The sequence below is a fragment of the Magallana gigas genome, chromosome 2, assembly GCF_963853765.1.
Source record: "Magallana gigas chromosome 2, xbMagGiga1.1, whole genome shotgun sequence".
Lineage (NCBI taxonomy): Eukaryota > Metazoa > Mollusca > Bivalvia > Ostreida > Ostreidae > Magallana > Magallana gigas.
In genome coordinates this window covers 54,769,208-54,791,107 of record NC_088854.1, presented here as the reverse complement: position 1 = coordinate 54,791,107, position 21,900 = coordinate 54,769,208, and the positions used below count along the sequence as shown (strand labels likewise).

General features: G+C 32.7%; 2 protein-coding genes across 2 annotated transcripts; both read left to right on the top strand.

The window, feature by feature from the left end:
• The first annotated feature begins 6,115 nt into the window (after positions 1–6,115).
• Positions 6,116–15,279, top strand: LOC105332149 (major surface-labeled trophozoite antigen 417). Its single transcript, XM_066077305.1, has 13 exons — positions 6,116–6,424; positions 6,531–6,618; positions 6,817–6,999; positions 7,547–7,741; positions 8,330–8,482; positions 8,699–8,851; positions 8,994–9,146; positions 9,289–9,441; positions 9,785–9,937; positions 11,935–12,087; positions 12,799–12,951; positions 13,404–13,727; positions 14,188–15,279. Exons 1-13 carry the CDS (start codon positions 6,122–6,124, stop codon positions 14,400–14,402), a joined length of 2,379 nt encoding a protein of 792 aa, XP_065933377.1. The 5' UTR covers positions 6,116–6,121; the 3' UTR covers positions 14,403–15,279.
• Positions 15,280–16,645: 1,366 nt separating this feature from the next.
• Positions 16,646–20,294, top strand: LOC105332147 (major surface-labeled trophozoite antigen 417). The gene is made up of 6 exons (XM_020068866.3): positions 16,646–16,971; positions 17,318–17,405; positions 17,729–17,902; positions 18,495–18,647; positions 18,906–19,178; positions 19,598–20,294. The coding sequence occupies exons 1-6, from the start codon at positions 16,675–16,677 to the stop codon at positions 19,810–19,812; spliced, it is 1,200 nt and encodes a 399-aa protein (XP_019924425.3). The 5' UTR covers positions 16,646–16,674; the 3' UTR covers positions 19,813–20,294.
• The last annotated feature ends 1,606 nt before the right edge of the window (positions 20,295–21,900 follow it).

The following is a 21,900-nucleotide window of genomic DNA, read 5'->3' as shown; positions in this document are numbered from 1 at the left end:
CCTGTAGACTTTTAAAAAAACTGAGTGCTTGCTATGTATTATATAAGATATATACATCAGTCTTTCAAACGAGACATAATCACTTTGCTAGAAAAAAATATTGATTCTTCTTTGAAAATCATTCTCCATAAATAGGAACTGCAGTTGTAGTGAAATAAAATCCTAAATTGCATCTACTTTAAAGGACATCAAACTTTCACACTTTTTGTAATTGGATGATTTAATGCTATAATTCGGCATAGCATAAAAATCCTATTGGTTTTCTAACTAATTATATTTTAATTATTTATCTTTTATGTCGGTAACATAAAATATCATCGTTTAACAATCGATAACCTTATGAAATATTCTATTTGAACCTTTTTTATATCATAGATTTCTTCTTTGGTCTATCATAAGAAAGCTCTTTAGTTGTGACAAAGTCTTTGATTTTTTAAACTATAGTTTTGAAGTTCTTAGGGCAGTCAATAGGAAAGAACAGATCCAGAAAATGTCATGAATTTCAAAAAACGAATGTATGATATTCCTCATTATATGTAAGGGTCCCTTTTATTATGAATTACAGAAAATCTTCTATGATCTTGGTATATAAAAAAGGTTGATAAGAGACAATTTCTGATTAGAGTTAATAGACTGGATTGTTTTGTTTGTTTTATTTTGTACACCCTGTAATTATAATTTTCGTTCTTGTTTGTGACCCTGTCCTTGCCTTTTACTGAATAATTAAATAAAATGTGAAAAGAGAAGGTGAACTATGGTACAATGGACAGTATGAAGAAATTAAGGTTGCGAATTTCACATTAATAAAGTTTTCAGCAGAAATTACTTGATTATGAAAGATAACATGATGAGTAAGAAGTAAAATAGGCGAGAAAATATGCAATTCTAGGTAATAGTTATGATTTCCAAATGATGATTTGTAATTACAGGCCCGATATTTTAACCACTGAGGTATGATGATATTGTACCAAATCGATTGATAAAAATGATTTACCAACATGTTCAAATTGCTATCTTGTGACGTACGAAGGCTGAGCCTTCGATATGCAATGTGCATTGTAGCACAACGCGATTTGCATTAATCAGTATATGACAGTATGCTTGAATAGCTATTTTCAATACCTTTCCAAAGTTATAAATATTAGCCTTCAGATCCACATAACCAGTCGGTGACTACTATTGTAAATCAAAGTACTGAAAGTACTGAAAAGCGCTAAGTCGGGAAGAAAGTGTTAAAAATATATCGATTGATATGAAAGTACATGTAAAGAATCATATTGTTCGTTATTGAGAAAAATGCACTTACTCAGAATTCAGAAATGATGTAGAATTTGGATGTGTCTCAGTTATAGAATGCATAATTCTTTTTAATGATTAATGCATGTTGTCGTGTTACATGAAAACAAAATACTGATGACAGACTTTTTAAAAAAATCATAATAAAAGCATTTCGCAATAAATGTAAGCATAAATGGTATATCCATTTGACTGTAAAGTCAAAATTTACAATTTACAGTATAACAATCTGCCTTAAGCCATGTCGAAAAAATGCTTGATTTTAAAATTTTAGCAATTTCTGGAAATCGATATCATTTGTAGTAATTTTATATTGATATTGCTTATTAGTTTTAAACAGATTTCGCAACTGTTTAGCAGAGCTGCAGAGTGCGTGCATCTTGTGAAGAAAATAAAGACAGATCTTCCTTGCAGGGAATGCAACTTATTCTTCAAAATATAAGATTTGGTATTTGAACAATATTTCCAGCCTTTTTTTACAATACACCATGCAAAGACCCCTAATGTATTCACATTACCTGATGTTAGAATATCAAAATGGAGTCGCTTCTTTTCATTTAAGCATCAACTAGACGGTCTCTTCTGAGGTATATTTTAGGGTATATCATCAAATTTGATGAAGTCTAGCTCACATCTCATCAGACGTAAAAAGTATCGTGTTTTTAACAAGTTTTATTAAAAGGATGTTGTCATGGACGCCTATGCAGATGTCACAACAGTATTTCACCGTACTAGGTTCACGTCTAAACCTAGCTGAGGCAAAACCATTCCCGAATTCTCCTTCGAATTTGGGCCGTTTTCGCCTGCAACAGAGGCTACCTTTTTATGGATGAAAAAAAAATAATGTGTAAGATGTCTGACTATTCACGTTTTGTAACAATGCGAGCTAGGTCATTTTTTGTGATGTGTGTTGTTTTTTATGGGAAGAGGGGTGATAAGTTCTTGACTTGTGGTCTTGTGCTTTTCAAGCACACGTGTAACTTCGACGTAAAAAAAACTCTCTTGCCTTGCTTGTGTTTTTGATACTAAATTGGAGAAGAAGTGTTGTTTTAAAAAATATCAAAAAGATTTTCGCAGAAGTTTATTTTGAATTTTTAACTTGTATCTTAAGATGGGCATTTATGGTAGGGATATATAGTAAACTTTAATACTGCAGTGACACCTGCAATACATACAAGGTCTGCCAGAAAGGCCCGAGAAGTTGCCATTGATGGAGGAACTGTTTTCACCAGCGTAACAGAGGTCGTATTAAAGAAAACCCGTAGCCATGTAATAGGGTACGGGTTCTTTTAGAAAAATCGAACTCAGATAGAAAACTTAGTATATTTTCAACGTTATCAAGCAATATTAAATTGGCAAGAAGTTTTATTTCATATATACCAATAAAATGGATATCACATAATAAGCGAATTCATTTAAATATCTAAAAGTTATATTTAATTCATAGCAATGTTGAATCTTACACATTTTTACTGTTACTAAGTGTTTTTATTAATGCATAATTTGTCCATACTGCACATAAATTAAATCATTAATAAAATCATATTTGCAAATTAAACGAGGTTAGCTGGTATCATTTTATAAAGATTGCTACATATATTTACTGTAGTATTTCAAGTAACTCGACAGTTTTATTTTTTTTCATAAATAATAATCAAATCATTGGTTTTGGATAATTATAAAATTACATATCAATGCAAATTGAAAGAAAAATATTTCTGAAATATTTTATACAGGAAACAAAGCCTAAAATAATGTTTATAAAAAGCAGCACAAATTATCGTGGAAAGGGCCCGGTGTTAATTGAAAATTTTTATATATATAAATTCTACATTTTTATATTAAACATGGCCTTCATAACTGTACCACATAACATCTAAAAACACTCAAAACCTTGATATTGTACAATTATTCCAATTATTACTAAACACATAAAACACAACCTAATGCATATAACATCCATTTTATCTCGAAATAAATCATTATGATATGGCTTTTGGAGCACCCGTATCCGATATAATTATAATAATGACATTTAAATGAAACTTATTGTTAATTTAATACTGGAGGAACAAATGCATCTGCATGCAGGATAACTTGAAGATAATTAAGTTCTCCCTACTGCATGGTTATGATTTTTCCAGAGTACGGATACGACTTCTCCAGCATCCGCCAGTAGGTGGCGGTATATAGGAAACGCGAAAACGAAAGTGGAAGTAGGTTTAGAAATCTGGCGACAAAAAAGCGCTGCAGCTATGCTTAGCGCTTTAAAAAGGGTGTGGAAACGTGTGGAGAATATCTAAAAAAAAAAATTAGAGCTTACTGTGGAATCAATTTTATTCGAGGGGGTCAATGTTCGTGGGTAGCCAACATTTTCCTGTAGCAATGTCGTAAATATATATTTAAAAAATGATTGTATACACGTACGTGGGCAGAGGTTACACACAAAAGCCACGAACTCCCCCCCCCCCCCCCCCCCCCCCCGCCTACTCCCTCCGTACAATGATGATTCAACAGTATATAAACGTTTGAACAAATCTCATTCGGCAATGCAGTTGTGTACTGAATTGGGAGAAATTAATGGGTCTGATAAATAGAGGATATCTAAATTGTGTGATTTTATATTTGCTTCATCCAACTCATTGAAATGGCTTATATATTCGCGAGGCTTGTCAACCGAATATAACCATTTCAACAAGTTGGGTAAAGCAAATATAAAATCACACAATTATAGATGTTCTATTTATCTCATATGATTTGATATATATTAAAAAGATTTTGAGACAGCCCCTTAAATGACACTACTATTACTATTACTGTTGAATAGAACCTGAAGCACATTTGCAGCTCAGTTGGCTTGTGTGAAGAGCATTTATAAAAAATGCCAGATGAAGTTATACTGAATATTAACATGAAAATGTGAGATTGCATACATTTAGTAAATCATCAACAGTGCAGCAGTAGGTTTGGCCAACAAAATACACCAAACCTTTTACAAAAGGAAGTTATCCATTCAACTCAAACAAACAATCAAAATAATTTATAGAAAGGAGGATATTCTTCACATTTTAATTCCGATCTGCAAGAATGAAATATGATATGCATCTCTAATTGCCAAAATACACAGTTATGCTAAAAATACAGATCAAGTTTATTCTGGGGATTTTCCTCTTTGCTTTATAGACATTATTAACACAAGCTCTAGAGAAGAGACACTATGGATGGCCTTCAAATGGATATTCATAGAAATCTTTTTCGTTATCTGAATCGCGCTCCTTTTGTCCATGAATGACGAAGTAATGAATTACAGTAATAATGATGAGACAAAGTAACTCTCCTACGGACTGGGTTTCTCTGACATTTTCCCTTGCAATCATTAAAATGGAAATGCCCTTGATAGATTCCGTCCTTACCGCTCTGTTTGACATGTATTTTCAGGTCTGAAATTTAAGTATTATTGATACATGTAAATGCATTATTTGGAGGTTAGTCAATAAACCCATCATTTTTTTCAATATAAGAATATAAAACCAAGCACAACGACGACGACGACGAAGAAGAGGAAGAAGAAATTTGGAAAGTTGTCGTTTTATTACGCATGTTTTTTAAAATTTATATGCTTGCTACTTTATGTTCACATGCGGTATTAACAATTAGAATACAGCTAACTGTAACATTTTTTTCCGCTTCGATTCGTGCATTGTTTGTAATCGGAACAACTCTTACAAGAAAATTGTCCTTCTTGATCTTGATATGCATCCATGGTATAATTCTTACAAAAGGATTGTCCTTCTATATTTTGATATGTTCTCACAAGACATTGCAGACCATCGGTTTGTCCTACACCAACCATTGATGAATGGACGTCATTTTAAATAATTTTTGATAACAATAAATAGTATGAAATTTTAACGTAGATGATAAAAACGTTCAGGCGCACGTAGTTGTGACGTTGGCAGAAGAACAAATTGTTTATTATTTTTGCCATTGAAAAAAACCATAAGAAACAGAAAAATCAATTTAATACATTATTATCAATCTACCTCAATTATAAAAAAGAACCACTATCTTGTTTCATAAATACAGTAAAGCAACTAAACCCTGAATAGATTTAAAATATGTTAAACAATAAACTCGTGTCGTTCCCAGAGTTCTTATCTTAATAAAATTGATACAAGATAAATTAAATCCTCTTTTGATAAATGTTGGATATTTTAACAGATTGTAAGCAATTATATGTACTTTTCAAAGTTTTGTAGGAATATGCAATTAAGATTAACATGGAAGAGAAAATTAAAAAAGTAGAGTCCTCGGAATTTTTTCACAAAAAGATAGGCTTCCTTCAGGGTTATCCTTTGTTTAGTTTATGAGTGATTCCTTTGTACGTAGTACGGTATAGGGTAATTCTACTTTCAAAGTCAACCAGATAATCTACAGATCAAAAACAATCATTAAATTTTATTTTAGGGATATTAAAGTACTTTTGATTGTAATATTTGTGCCAAACAAGTCAGGTGTATTAAAATATCATGTTTGATCGGTTCTGTATGTATTTATTTTTCAAAAAATATCAATCAAGCTTGTTCAAAGTACTTCTAAACAAACATTTATTGATAGATTGGTCAATTTGAAAGTCAATTCACTTAAGTCTGAAAATGCCTCCTCGAAAAGTTCTAGTGAATCGGATTTTAGATGGCGTTATGTTAATGGACATCGTTTGTTTGAGTACTTTACTTTGTTTACTCAGCTATGATACTTAGCCGTCAATATATAGATGCAATGAGTAGTCCAAAAAGAGTAAAAATAACCAGAAGTGGACAGGAATATGGACGTTCTTTTCCAAGCTCTATTTTGGTGTTCCCTCTTTAGAAGTTTGTTAGGATTTGAAGTGTGCAATGAAAATTATCTGGATGGATACAAACTTGACGGTTATTTAGTGGCCACATTAAGAGATGTCGGTCCCAATGCTTGCATCAAGGAGTGTTTGTCGCGTCCCAACTATTGCATGTCTGTTAACTTTGACAGAGACCATTTTATTTGTGAATTAAATAGTGAAGCAGTTGATGTCACCGTGGATGGTACAGAAAAGAAAGCATCTGCCTACATCCAAATGACCAGCCTATATATGGTACATAAATACCCACTGTGTCATATAAGGCTAATAAACATTTTGTGATGTAGATTTAGTTGCTAAAATCTACGCATTTTTTCTATCTTTGTTTTATCTTATTCAGGATTCATTGGGGAAATGTCAAAACAATTCTTGTTCAGAGTCTTTCAAGTGTGAGGAAACTGATAGACAGGCAGTTTGTATTGCTACAGGTACTGGATTCTTCATTTTTTTTCTTTCCTATATTTATCAATAACGAACGGTGGAGTTTACAAAAGTCGAAAATCTAAAAGTAGACAAGGAATAGATAAAAGAAGATACCTGAAATACAACAACTGGTGTTAATAACTTGTTATTGATTGAGTATTAATTACATAATCATGTGTTATTTTGTGATTTTATTTTTCAAGAATGCCCGGCCGGAACCTACGGCAGGGATGGACAATGTCTCCCCTGTCTCCCGGGACAATTCAACGCAGGTTCTGGAAGACAATGGTGTGCCCTCTGTGCCGCGGGATCTTACCAGGACCAGTCAGGGGCTACTGCCTGTAAACCGTGCAGTGTAGGGCATTACCAAGACGAGATCGGACAAAGTGTGTACATCAAAAAAGTGTCCCAAATTTTATAGAAATAATATTAATGGAAAAGCTGTCAAAATGCTACCCTTCACTTACGGTTTTATTGTACCAGTATGAATTAAGTGCTGTAGTTTCTATTACAAAACACTAACTATTCTCTCCTATCTTAACCAGTATTATAGGCTACCAGAGACTTTTGACTATATAGGTCATGTCTGAATTCTTAATAGATAATTAAAGTGTTTGAGTTTTATATTCAAATACAGAAATATGAGATAGTATTTCAGGTCGATAAAATGTAAACAAACTTTGATATAGCATTTTTAGTACATACCTTTTAGTAATTTTTAGTAAAATAGACTAGTAATTCATGCATATTTCTATTAAGTTTATTCTAGTTAATTGTATGGAACTTTCTTTTCACGTTAACCCTTATTTCACCTAATATTTTAATCTATTCAGGCAAACATCAGCTTTTCATATAAAGTGGCGGTAATCAAATCTATGCTAAATGATAACTCATATATATTTTATATATATATTTTTTCCCTTTATTAATAAGCTTCGTGCAAGCCTTGTGATAAGGGAATGTTTGCTGACGCCCCTGGGAGGGCTGCTTGTACAAACTGCGTGGCTGGGACCTACCAGGACAAGATTGGCCAATCGTCGTGCCCTGCCTGCTCACCTGGTCATTACTCTGGGGTGGCGGCTCTCGTCTGTATACCCTGCAGTGTAGGACACCACCAGCCCTCATCAGGTAACGTTGGTATTTACCTGGATTTAATGCATTTTTAATGTTTCAGTTCAATTCAATTTGAATTTGACATGTTTCAGCTTATTCATGGTATGGATAATATGAAGGATTACGTATGCTTAGTGGCGCAAAAGGTTTACATTTAAAAACGAAAAACTACCCAATGTACCTTTTTAACTTGGCTGTAGGACTCTAGCTCTCGATCTGAAAAAATACCCATTTTGATGGATGACTTTGGAGCTACAGTTTTGTACGTGTGAACATGCAACATACGGCGCATAAAAATGAAGGTTATGAAGTTAGTTTACATGTCAAAATTGAATTGTTTGTGGATTTTTCATGCTTAATTTTCCGATGTCGGTTAGCGTATTTAAAAGAAAGTCTAAGGCAAGTGAAAGGACGACATCAGTTATGAATTGTCTGAAGAATTGAAGGGTACTCATTATTTCAACTGAGTTTCTACTGAGTAAATAAGGTTAAACAGTCCATAAGTAGCACAAATTCTTGTACGCCGTAAATTGCAAGTTCATTAACCCGTATGGAACTGTAGATCCCAGAACGTCCATCCAATGTATATTCTCTTTTATTCAGGAGGTGCAAATTGTCCCCCTTGCAGTGCAGGATCATATCAAGACAAGACAGGACAGGCAAATTGCGTTCTCTGTCCGAAGGGGAACTACCAGTCAAACACTGGACAGACCTCTTGTCAAATCTGCCCAATAGGGACTTCTCAAAACAACGAAGGTTAATTATTTTATATAATCAAGTTTAAGCAAACATTTACTGCAAATGAACTGTCCTTGCTTAATTTATGTTTTACTTATTGAACTGAAATAAGAGACATCACGCCAGTAACCATGTAAAAGGTTTTTTTTTCGTAAGACGTTTTATTTAAAAAGATAATAGTTTCAAATAACAAGATAACTATATTTTCTTCATTTATTTGTTTCTGGTACTTAGGCGGTGCAACTTGTCCTCCGTGTAGTCCGGGGTCATATCAAGATAAAACAGGACAGCACACTTGTATTTTATGTTCGAAAGGAAATTTCCAGTCTAATCAAGGACAAACCTCTTGTGCGATATGCGCCGTTGGAACAGCTCAAAGTGCCGAGGGTAACATGCCAAAATTTAACTTGAAAATTGCATATTGATAATGAATACTAATTGCTATCTTCATAACGATAATTACTAAGCTGTACCAATTTATTTTCCGACCTTCGTGTTTAGTGTGATATTATATGCCGTTATTTTAAAGGAGGTGCAACTTGCCCCCCATGTGATCCAGGGTCATATCAAGATAAAACAGGACAGCACACTTGCATCTTATGTCCGAAAGGAAATTTCCAGTCTAATCAAGGACAAACCTCTTGTGAGATATGCGCCATTGGAACAGCTCAAAGTGCCGAGGGTAACATGCCAAAATTTAACTTGAAAATTGCATATTGATAATGAATACTAATTGCTATCTTCATTAGGATAATTACTAAGCTGTACCAATTTATTTTCCGACCTTCGTGTTTAGTGTGATATTATATGCCGTTATTTTAAAGGAGGTGCAACTTGCCCCCCATGTGATCCAGGGTCATATCAAGATAAAACAGGACAGCACACTTGCATCTTATGTCCGAAAGGAAAGTTCCAGTCTAATCAAGGACAAACCTCTTGTGAGATATGCGCCATTGGAACAGCTCAAAATGCTGAAGGTGAAACATATCTAAATTTATTGTCAGTATACGGAAAAACAAATGAAGCTGTTGTAGTATTTATATTTGTATGCATTTAAGTACCACAAATGAAATATCTAAAGCATATTATTCATAAATTATGTGGTAGTTCCCCCCCCCCCACCCCGATGGAGTCGAGGATCAGGACAATATACATAATTATGCTTGCATTCTCTATCAATAAGGATTGTTCCAATCCAAACCGTGTTTTTATGGCATTAAATCATCAATTAAACATGTTTTGCATTATCGAAATCTGATAGTAACTTTTTTGGCGGGTCACAATAAAAATAAACCCTCCAAAATTTATTTGATTCTGTAGGCGGAGAGACGTGTCCTCAATGTAATGCTGGATCATACCAAGACAAGACAGGACAAACCACATGTATACTTTGTCCTAAAGGGAAGTACCAATCTGCTTCTGGAATGACATCATGTAAACTCTGCCCCGTGGGAACCTTTCAGAATGACGAAGGTAATCTCAATTAAAAGATTTTATTTTCAGTAAATATCAAATATCATGTGATTTTTAACTTTTAGTGTACATTCGTTTAAATTTTCAAATTTTTGTTTTCTAAAAATTTTACTACAAAAATAATCTATGATAAAGTAATCTTTAAATATATGTTTATTTAATTTTAAATAAAAATATACTCAGTAGGAGATCCTGAATTATAATGCTCACCTAAGCGTCAGCGTAGAATGATAACCACAAAGCGAATTACCATTTGATATATATGATACTTATAAACTATTTTTCATACCACAAGTTGTACTTTTATTTTGGAATATATGGAATATTATATCAATATGAATGTACAGTGTATCACAGAGCGAGTTTTAAATATATTCATTAAGTGCATGTGTATGTGAAAAGATGAGTATCAGTGTCATGATGGGACTTTTAGTTTTCGGTATTAGGTAGACATTATGCGTGGAAAGCTTAACGATCGTGACCATTTAATAAATGAATTTATAAATCTTATTGGCGATGGAGCTTTATATAAAGATAAAGGAAAATTGCAAATTTTGAAAATAGAATAAACGTATTTTTTTTTATTAAAGGGGCATGGTCACGATTTTGGTCAAATTTTATTTTTCTGTTTTTAATATTTGCGATGCTTTAGGAATGCATTTCTAATGATCAAATGAAATTTTGGTACCAGTCGTTGAGTTTGAAGCAAGATATAGGGCTCACAATTCTTCATCATGTAAACAAGGCTCGTGCCCTGTTTTTGTTCACATAAGTTCAATATACCAGTAGAAAATCTTTTTCACCTTTTTTAGTTATCTATCTTTTTATTCATTTAACGAGGCCGGGTCTAATTTGTTCTGCCCTAGATTTTTGAATGAAATTTTTAACATGAATTCCTACCGATATAATTATTATTTTAGGATAAAAAAAAATAAGACATTTACCACACCGTTTGTTTAAGGGGTCATCTTAAAGTTTGTTAATTTTTAACATAGGACCCTATGGGATTTTGCTTGAAATATATAATTTTTGCATATTTTTTACATTTTTTAAAAACTTCTGCCCTAGGGATTTCTTTTTCTTTTCTACATATTCAAGTTATTGCTAAAAGGCATCAAATGGTCAAATAAAAAAACCTTTTACCTCCTGGTTTGTTGCAAGTTGTTTTTGTATGCCCAATTTCCAAAATTACATTACACAAGATTTGTCAGATAATTGCTGTTTTTATTAGACAAAGGCCGAAATGGTGATCTTTATAGTATTATTAAAACATTCAGACATACTTAGGTAGTAAATAAAATAAAGCATCACATATTAAGGGTCATTAATATAAAATACATGGTAACTGTCTTGAAATATATGAATTAAGCTATATTCCTAGGTTAAGAAAACGTGACAGAGGGTTAGGCTTGCTGAACGCTCTTCACGTTTTCGACCCGAGCCCAAATAAAGCTTATACTTCGAGACATTTATGTTTATTCCACAAAACAATATCAATTTTACGCACCAAACGAGCTATTTTCAACAAATTTTGCTGAATATCTGCAGTTAATACTATCACGCCATGGCGTCAACAAAGCAAAAAGATGACGTCACAATACAAATGAAACGCTGCGCGAAAGCATGCGTACTCGTTCTGTACTCGGCCTCGTTAAAGCATAAATAAACTGTTCCTAACGATAAACGCATTTATTTTAGGTCAAAAACTGGAATTTTAACTTCAACATTCAAAATGTAAACAAACGCTTTGTTTACATACCGAAGAATTGTAAGCTCTGTAACTCGCTTATAACTCATCAAATGATACTCAAATTTGGTTGCCTATTAAAAATGCCTTACTGACGCATTGTAAACATCAAAATCGAAAAAATAATTGTTGACCAAAATCGTGACCATGCCCCTTTAATATAGGAATATAGCGTACAGTATTGTCGATGTCGTGTTTCATCAGTATTTTCATCTTTTAGAGAATCAATTTTACATTTTGGATTTTCTAGGCGGAGACCTTTGTCCTGCGTGTAATACTGGTTCATACCAGGGCAACACCGGACAGACCGCGTGCGTACTGTGTCCGGCAGGGAAGTACCAGTCAGAAACAGGACAAACTTCTTGTAAGATTTGCCCTGTTGGGACCTCCCAAAGTGCTGAAGGTTTGTGATTATTTACTTCCTTGCTTCCATACTGTCATCAAATCATGTTAACTATTGTTTTGAAAGAAGAACAAATAAAAAGTGTGGTACAGGAGATCTGCCGACATAAAACCAAATAAAACCATCGAAATCCTGGACTACTTTCGTAGGTGTGTTTTGTTTTGTTTTGTTTTGTTTTGTTTTTTGGGGGTTTTTTGGTTTTTTTTTTAGAAAATTGATTTAATTTTGTATCGAGATAATGGATTGATATTAACCCGCATAAATAGTTCTAATGTAATTTGAAATCTACATATTAAGCTTATGATAAATTTGTCACTTATTTTTAAAATTGATAACATTAGACAGTTTTTCAAATGCTTAAACCTAATTGCTTCATTTGAGAATCTCTTCATGTTAAAATAATCATACCAAAAATAAACGAGACTACACAAATACAAATACAATCATTATACATGAAGTTAAATAAGATTGTAAAATAGATAAGAAAATACAGATAATAAAATTTAAGAAATCAAAAGGTCAAAAGACTATTAAGGCATACTATAGAAACGTTGTCAAAGGTCAGCAATTATTGATTTCCAAAAAGAAAATTCGAACACAGATGTAGTTTATAGAAGCTTATGTCATGTGGCAGAGTAAGCAGTACACACTGAATAGTTTCACAAAAATCAGATGAACATTTTGAACATTTGTGTTCTTCTTACACTGAAGGTAGCAACATCTGTCCAGAATGCAGTGCGGGATCGTACCAAGATAACACAGGGCAAACCGCCTGTAAATTATGTCCAGTTGGGATGTACCAAGCAGACACTGGGCAGATTGGTTGTATACCATGTGAAGCAGGAACCTATCAAAGTACTAAAGGTAGGAGTTCCTTTTTCTGTCCATTTTTTACGTTCAAGAGAAGAAAAGTTCTGTTGTAAGCTTTTCATCAGTAAAAAATATCATTCATTTTGTTAAAACAAATTTATTGAAATCTATTTTTATTAATTAATTAAAAATGTATCATATCAAAATTAAGATTATCAATAAAGTTCATTTGCTTTATTTGTGCGAATTTAGGTCGATATATAATTTCCCTCATATTTCTACTTTGAAGGCACATTTTAATTATACATTATTAAGAATTTGTGAACCTCTGTTTAGTGTGTCTGTTGATTGTCTTTTTACATAATAATGCAGTTAGTAAAATTGAATATGTAAATGATATCCTTTATTATGATTTTTTGTTATTCTTTCAATTAAGGTATTATATTCATTTAAAGTTGAACATTTTTCGTGAATTAGTTCATCTTATTTTTTAAAAAAATTCACAGGTGGTGCTTTTTGTCCGAAATGCAGCACAGGAACATATCAACCTGACAGTGGCCAGACAAGCTGCACCCTTTGTTCAGTGGGGACATACTCATCGTCCATGGGACAGACCTCGTGTACATCGTGCGCTCCCGGGTCATACCAAGACTCTGCCGGGAAAGCAACGTGCAAATCCTGTCAACTTGGAACCTATCAAAGTAAATGGAAACAAACTAGTTGTGTATCCTGTCCAGCGAATCGGTACCAAGATCAAAAGGGGCAATCTTCTTGCAAACTGTGCTCTGGAGATACTAAGTGTATCAACTCGGCCCAGACAGCGTGTATCAGTAGGTTTTTATATATATACTATACTTTGATTTAAATGCAACGAATACCGTATACGTCGAGATAGATAAAGGGAAATTATTGTGTACCTAGTAGGTTTTTACCACACACACACACACACACACACACACACACACATATATATATATATATATATATATATATATATATATATATATATATATATATATATATATATATATATATACATATGTGTATCATGTATATATAGATATATCCTCTACTACTCTATTCAATTTGATTATCTTTATATTGAATGTATTTTTTTTTTTTTTGAAATATTTTATTTTTTTGACTACATGAGTCAATTGATAGCGGTTAGTTGTGTTTATTAAAACAAAACAATTTTCTTTGAGATAGCTGTATAATTTTAAGCTTTAGTTTTTTCAGACTTTTCATTAAATATAATCAAGTTAAAATAACTTCCATTTTTCATTTTAGACTTGGCCCCAATTCAATACTCATACTGTACATCTGAAAAGTGGGTCGGATATAAGACGTTTCAGGCCTGTAAACAGTACTGTTTGGATATGGGACCCAGTTGTTTTGGAGTAGTTTATCCAATGAACAGCGCAACTTGGTGTTACTGGTGCCCCAATACGGCCCAAGCGTACTATAAAAGCAGCAACTACTGGGAGTTGACTGGGTGTATGTGAATTAAAGAACTGAACTCATCAACTGAAATGTCAGTGTAAAAACCACCTTATTCTAAGAATACTCTACTTTTTAAAAGTAAACTTAGAAATCTTCGTCAGAATTTAGGGTAAAAGTACAATTTGTACTATCCCCTTTAAATATTTAAGTACAAAGTATAAAGAAATGCTTTGAAGACAAAAAACAAATATGAAATATTCCTATTCAATATTTAATATCACGTATTCAATTTTTACTTTAAAAACCGTTTACGGGGTATTTAAATAGTTTGTATCTGTATTATGTTTTATTCCAGCAAGAATAAGGGGAACATGTCAAACTGGAATTTTGTACGATGGTCGAACGTTAAAACATATATTTGACTTTCAATACAGTACTGCTGTGTTCATGTTTTGAAATGTTTTATGAGTTTTATAAATAAAAGAATATTTGAATAATTGTTTCACTGTATAAGATTCGAGAAACTAGCCCCGAGATTAATAATTTATTTTTAGTAAATATCAGTTTTTGGGTATAAAGTATGTAATATATTATAGCTGGGCAAAGCATCACCATTTTGCCGCAAGAATGAAACTGTCTTTTGCAGATACAGTCCAACATATCTAGAATATGTTTGTGTATGATACTATATAGTATACGTACGACAATACATCGTGTGATTTTAAGCAACACATGTTCTATGTACATTGTCATGTTTTAAGTGTGTAAATATGCACAATCAGATGAAAGCTAAAGAAAATCGAACCAAACTTGTAAAAAAACTTAATTTCCGCCAAATATCTTATGTTAACAGTCAAAATAACTACATTCATCTTTATTTAATTGTGTTGTTCAAGAGCTGTGTAATAGTTCTATTTTGTGAACAGTTTTCTTTCAAAATAAATGATTTTACTGCAACCGGTTATTCTTATTTTTTTTTTAATTTTCTTGTTTAAATGAATTTTAATCTTGATTCAAAAATATTGTTAATATTTCAAATATGATGTATTCTTATCATAAATAAAATCCAAAAAAGCCTTTTACCACCAAAGGCAGCTTGTATGAATGAGTTTTTGAAAAACGAACAATTTTATTTTCGCCATTTCCGCGAAAATGACACAGGGCGAAAATAAACCTGTATACAGTATTGAAGAATAGATCTTTGTATTGTAAAATTTGAAAAGTACGAGGTGTGCTGAAAGATTGTAGCCATTTTTAGATTATAATTGCCTTAAGATGAAGATCACTGTATAAAGGTATAGGAAATTGTTAAAAATCTCAATTGTTTGTATTCAAAATATTTCAAATTTATTCACCAATTTCAAACTTATTGCTAAGCTCAAGATGATTGGTATTAATGAACTCACAATGTACGCTTATAGTTCAATTGTTCTTATGGAGATGCATACAAATCGTAATCCGTCAATAAATATCAGGCCCGCAGTAAAAGCTCGATTCAAACCTGAACAAACTTTACCAGGCACTTTATTTAGTTACAATGGTCCACTCTAGCCATCTTTGCATAACTATTATGTATATCAATATTGAAGCATTATGACTTAGCAATCAATTCACTTGTTCAAACAAACAATATCCAAAAATAGTTGACCAGCAGACTTTGTCCGTACAGTCTTACAAAAGGCTATTCTAATCAGGTTCAATGAACTCTTAACCGTCACAACCAAGACTACACCCTTTCACTTTTAGTTTTCAATTAACGTTTGTTTAAAGTATTTTGGCATACTAGTAGCTTGTATTCTCGAATGTTCATTAAGTCCCTTCCCTTTTTGTGAACCGTATTGAGTATTCCGTGAAAAGTAGTCTTTCTTTCCTACAGCTGTTCACAAAAAAGTTTGCAGAAACATATGCCGGTTCTTCAGTGTAGCGTGTTGCTGTTATCAAAGTTTAAACATGTGCCTCTTTCTCATGTTTTGTTCATTGATTATCAACATGGTACTTATAGATAAGAACATCACTGACGTACTTCTACTTTTATCCATTCTAAGTCGCTTTGTATTTTACAAATCAATTCATACAAAATTTAATGAACAGGGCATACTATCTAAGCAATATTTTGCTTAGACTTTATTCACAGAGTATATGTGTATTTACAAGAATCAATATTAGACGATTTTTTCTCATTTGACTCATGGGGAAACTTCAATGAAGAGGAAGTAAATTTCCTTTATCTGCGTTGAAACTGTTTTAACCGAGTTATTTAACCCCTATTTATTTTTTATTGTAAGCCCTATATAATGCTGTTTTGATGTTTTGCAAATTTACTTAATTTTCAGCATGAGCAAGTTTCATTTCTTTCTCTACTTTTTCTTTTTTCCTTCTATGGCTGCGAGTTGCTTAGAGCGTTTGACTCATGGCTATCGTTTAGACCGCTTCACTACAGAAATTATATCTAATATTGGCGTCCACACTTGTATGAAAGAATGTCTTCTGAGAAAACCTCACTGTCAATCCATCAACTACAACACCCAACATTTCCAGTGTGGAATAAACTCTAGAGGGGCTGATGACATCAAGTTGGAGGGAGTTCCGGACTACAGCAGTATCTTTGCTAACGTAGAGAATGTTTCGCGGGTATTTGTCATTATTTTCTTTCTATATTGTGCTAGTACCTGATAAACATTTTTGCTAATTAAATATTATGTATCAGTCTTGTTTAAAAAGCGTAAATTCAATTTTACCTATATGAAGATGAAACATAATTTGGGTTAGTAAACGCTTTGCAAACTGGGAAACTTTTATTTATATAATGCATAATTTAAGCTTATTACTTCTTTTTTATATAAAACATAGAAAAAATGATTCTTTAAAATAGCATATGTACAAAAGTTTAATGTAGCGTTAATTTGATTCAAATTAAACAAAACTGCCGGATAGGTATATGTTTGAAACAATGAATGTTATCTGAACATTTTGACAGGAAACTTTAGGAAATTGCGAAGACGCCATGTGCTCCCCCCTGCACAGATGTGTGACAATGAAACAAAATAGTGTTTGCATTTCAACGGGTGCGTGATATCTTGAGTATTTCAAAACATGTTTCAACTATCAGATACAATGATGCGAAAGTATTTGAGAAATATTTATATAATTTTTACATGATTTATCAATTAAGCTACGGTTTTTGCAACTTAATTTTGTCAGTGTTTTCATTAATTTGCTATTGGCGGTTTTTTTTTTTATCTTTACTATTTTTCTATGAAATATTTATAAGATTAAATATACAATACTGAGAAGTTACCGATTATTTTAAAGTAACATAAATTAAAAAATTGGGAAAGCAATTATAAGTATTAGGTTTGAATTATTACACTTTCATCTTTAAAATCAGCCTGTAAAAAGGGATTCTATGGTAAAGATGGCCAGTGTCTGCCTTGTCCCATGGGTCAGTACAACAATGGCTCCAAGCAATGGTGTTCTTATTGCCCTCCTGGAAGTTACAGTAATAAAACGGGGTCAAGTTTATGCCAGCTATGTCCTCCTGGTACTTATCAAACTAAATCAGGTAAATCCACTTGTGACCACAGAAATGGCTAGGCATTGTCATGTTTTACTATTCATGTGTTTATCGCGAAGTGCAACGCTCCGTTATCTACAAACGAAAATTGCAAAACAACGTATCCGCCAAAAAATGAAATATTTGTACTGGCGTGCGACCAGTTCTCGCCGAGTACCATTTCTCGCCAGTACATTGTGACGTCAGTATATCAACACATAAAATTATAGACGAAAAATGACGTCACAATGTACTGGCAAGAAATGGTACTCGGCGAGAACTGGTCGCACGCCAGTACATAGAATAATAATTTTCTTGATTCATTCTTTTTAATAACCATTTAGGATTACGAATAAGTAATCAATTAATTAGGAACAGGTAACATTTAGCGGGACATGAACGTTGCAATTGGGAATTTTCATGTGTAAATGCATGACAATCAATTAAGATATTTATCAACTTTAAATAGAGTGTTATCCTCGATATATTAACAAAAATTTCGTTTGATCATAAAACATAAAGCCGACTTTTTTTATTTTCAAAATACATTTTGACAATTCATTTATAATACAACCATATGCCTTAAAAATTAATTTTACAGGCAGCCTCACCTGTTCTAAATGCAGTGTGGGGTCGTACCAGGATAACACAGGACAGACAGGGTGTAAACTCTGTCCGGTGGGGATGTACCAAGCAAACACGGGACAGGGCAGCTGTATACCTTGTGACACTGGGACATATCAACATAACAGTGGTATGGATATGTGTGCTTATTTTCTTGTATCTATTTGTTATCTTCCAGAATTCTAAGAATAAACTTACATTCTGCTGTCTTTAGTCACCTTCAGTGCCTAAGAAATAGCAACCTTGATAAACTTGCTATAATTGTTAAAAACATCGTTTGATTTAAATATATAATTGTTAAAAACATCGTTTGATTTAAATATATAGTTTGATATACTAAGGAATTTGTTTTAATTTCGTTTGATATTTTACCTGTTATGATTGACAGGGAGCACTGTGTGTTATCAGTGCAGGGTAGGAACTTACCAATCAAACACAGGACAGGCTTCATGTTTATCTTGCGCTCCTGGCTCCTACCAAGAAGCAGTTGGAATGTCATCGTGCAAACCTTGTCAACCTGGGAGTCACCAAAGTTACTGGGAACAAACCCAGTGCACGGCCTGCACGGGGAATCAATACCAGGACCAACCAGGGCAAGCGGTCTGCAAGCATTGCTCGGGACATTACCAGTGTGTCAACACGGCCAAGACTCAATGCATAAGTAAGTCTAGTTCTTTGAGAGGGTACATGTATTTTGACTAAAGAGGTATGCTATACAATCAACAAATATTATTCAGCACTCCAATATTATATACAGATGAAAACTGAGATAAATAAATGATAATTAATCATCAAAACTTTTTGCCACAATAATATGCTTGCGTTAAAGTTATATTTCTTCCCACGTTCATTTGGATAGAGACTAACTCAAATTGAAATTACATATAGTAATGTTTTCAATACAAAAGATATACTCACTTTTGTTATCAATGGTTATAAAAGAATAATAATTGAGCATTTCCTAAAAAGAAACAAAATAGTAGATATAAAACTATGAGTCATATCTCATTTTTCAAATAAATAAATTAATAAATAATTATGATGCAGCTGACTAATCAAACTCGTTACTGTCCATTTTAGGTTTGTCCTCAGTGCAATATTCCTATTGCACAAGTGAGAAGTTTGTTGGATATATGTGGTTTTATCAGTGTAAACAACACTGTTTAAACATGGGATCCAGTTGTCATGGGATCGTTTATCCGAGAAATCACGAGTCCTGGTGTTATTGGTGCCCCAGTGCCCAACAGGACTACTACCATAATGGTGACTATTGGGACTTAACCGTGTGTGTCTGAGAATGTCTAGTGATTTTCAGTCAGACGTACCAAAAAAGTAGACAAATTTTATTTGAAATGATATTACCATATAGGTCTTATGCCATAGTAATCGCGTGACTTGTCATTTTGCCAATGTTACCTATACTGCAATCGATAACTGGTTTGTTGATAAATTTTTATTTCACAAATTGCGTGGGTTTTAAGTCTTTTGTACATGTTTATGTCTTACGTTTGGTAATTTTTGAAGGCAGTGTTTTGGGCTGACGTTAATAGCTTCTTGCATTCTTGCAGCTATTATTTCCCTTTTATTTGAGCATTTCAACGTTAAATTCATATTGGTAACTCCAACAATTTTTTGCCAAAATCGTTTAAAACTATTATTTCAGAGGAAATGTCATCGGTTTGATCAACTAGGTGAAACGGCCACATTTAGGTTCTCTGAATTCACCGATGAGTAAATAGGATACGTTTGAGAAGGTGGTTTTGTCCTTTTAAGGAGGCTGGAGGGTTAGCAAAATGAACCATTAGATATACCTTAGATTTTTAGAAATGATTTGTAAAGCTATAAACTATTATTTAGTCAAAGCTGTATTGTCCGATTTTTCTGTTTTACAGTATCAAATAATTTTCCTTACAAACCAATTATCTTAAAAAGTTATAATAGACTTTTGCCTATTTACACCGGCAAAATCGATCTCGTTTTAAATAATAATTTAAATTGAATATTCATATTAAATAAAATAATTTTAAATAGGCATACAAAAAACCTAACTAAATCGCATCATGGGAATATATAATAGAAAAGGAAACCGATTGATTTCGTCCCCAAAATGATTATGTTTATTCAACCCCCGTGTTATGCAAAGATTGTAAACAGCAAACTTCAGAAATATTATTGAATAAAATGTACACAGGTTTGTTTTTGATTTACCAAAACATTAACTTTTTTTATAGCGACATTAAAATCGCAACACAATCATAGCGGCCTCGACATCAGGGACGATTTATAATATGAGGCGAAATAATGCAGTATCGTTCTGTTTCGTATGTTTTTTGTGAAAAAATATTTTGTTCATCATTTTTTTCTTTAAAATATGACTGAATTGACCGGAAAAACTACTGCAATGTCTTTTGTTATACACATACTTGGATAAACCATCGTTTAAAACGGTCACAAAATTTGATAAAAATCGAACCAAGCAGCTTCAAGAAAAAAACAATAAATTTGGTAAATCCATAAATTCATTGAATTCAAGTATTTTCCTTTTTTATATGGGCCTCTTCTTCTAAAGGAGATAGAAACAGTCTGAAATGGTCACGGCCATCTAGCCCTTTTAATGACTTCTCATCCAAAAGCAAACTACCAATCGTGCTAAATCTGACATTTTTCAAGTAAATTAAGAATTATTTGTAAGACTGATTTGTTCTCCTGTGAACTGAAAGAAAGAAGTATTTATATTTCCATGCAATTCTTTGAAATTATCATGGACACAAAAACAATATTTTGACTTGGTTTAAACTTTAAATTTTTGTGATGCTTTGAAAACCCCCCACCTTTTTAGACATTATAAAAGAGGTATGTCTCGGGAAAGCTTTTTCTTTAAATTATAGCTCTCAAACTTAACTATACAGCTTTAATTTAGAATATCTAAATTTACAAGTAATTGATCCATTTCTGACTTGCTGTTAACTACATAATACATGGGAAATACAAGCATTCTATTCACGCAGAGACCTTTAAAGAATAGCCGACATGTCTGTTTTCATCAAAGATATAAAAGGACAAATAAAAGTCAAATAATCTCTAGAGGATACCTTTATGTACCAAACTATCTAGTCCGCGCTGGTTTTCGTAAGTACATCTATATATTGATATGACGCTCCATCAGGAATTAGATCGTTTTACTTGTTTAAACAAACTCAACTGGGTCACATTTTTGTTGTTTAACACACCTCAGTCTCTCAGGCTTTTAAAATTGATTTCAACAAGATATTCAGAATTTTAAAGAGTACAAATACAATGAAGTACATTGAAGTGGTAAAAGTTTTCGTTCGAATGGAATGTTCTAAACTTTGTATCGAACGTCAATTGCTACATAAGACACG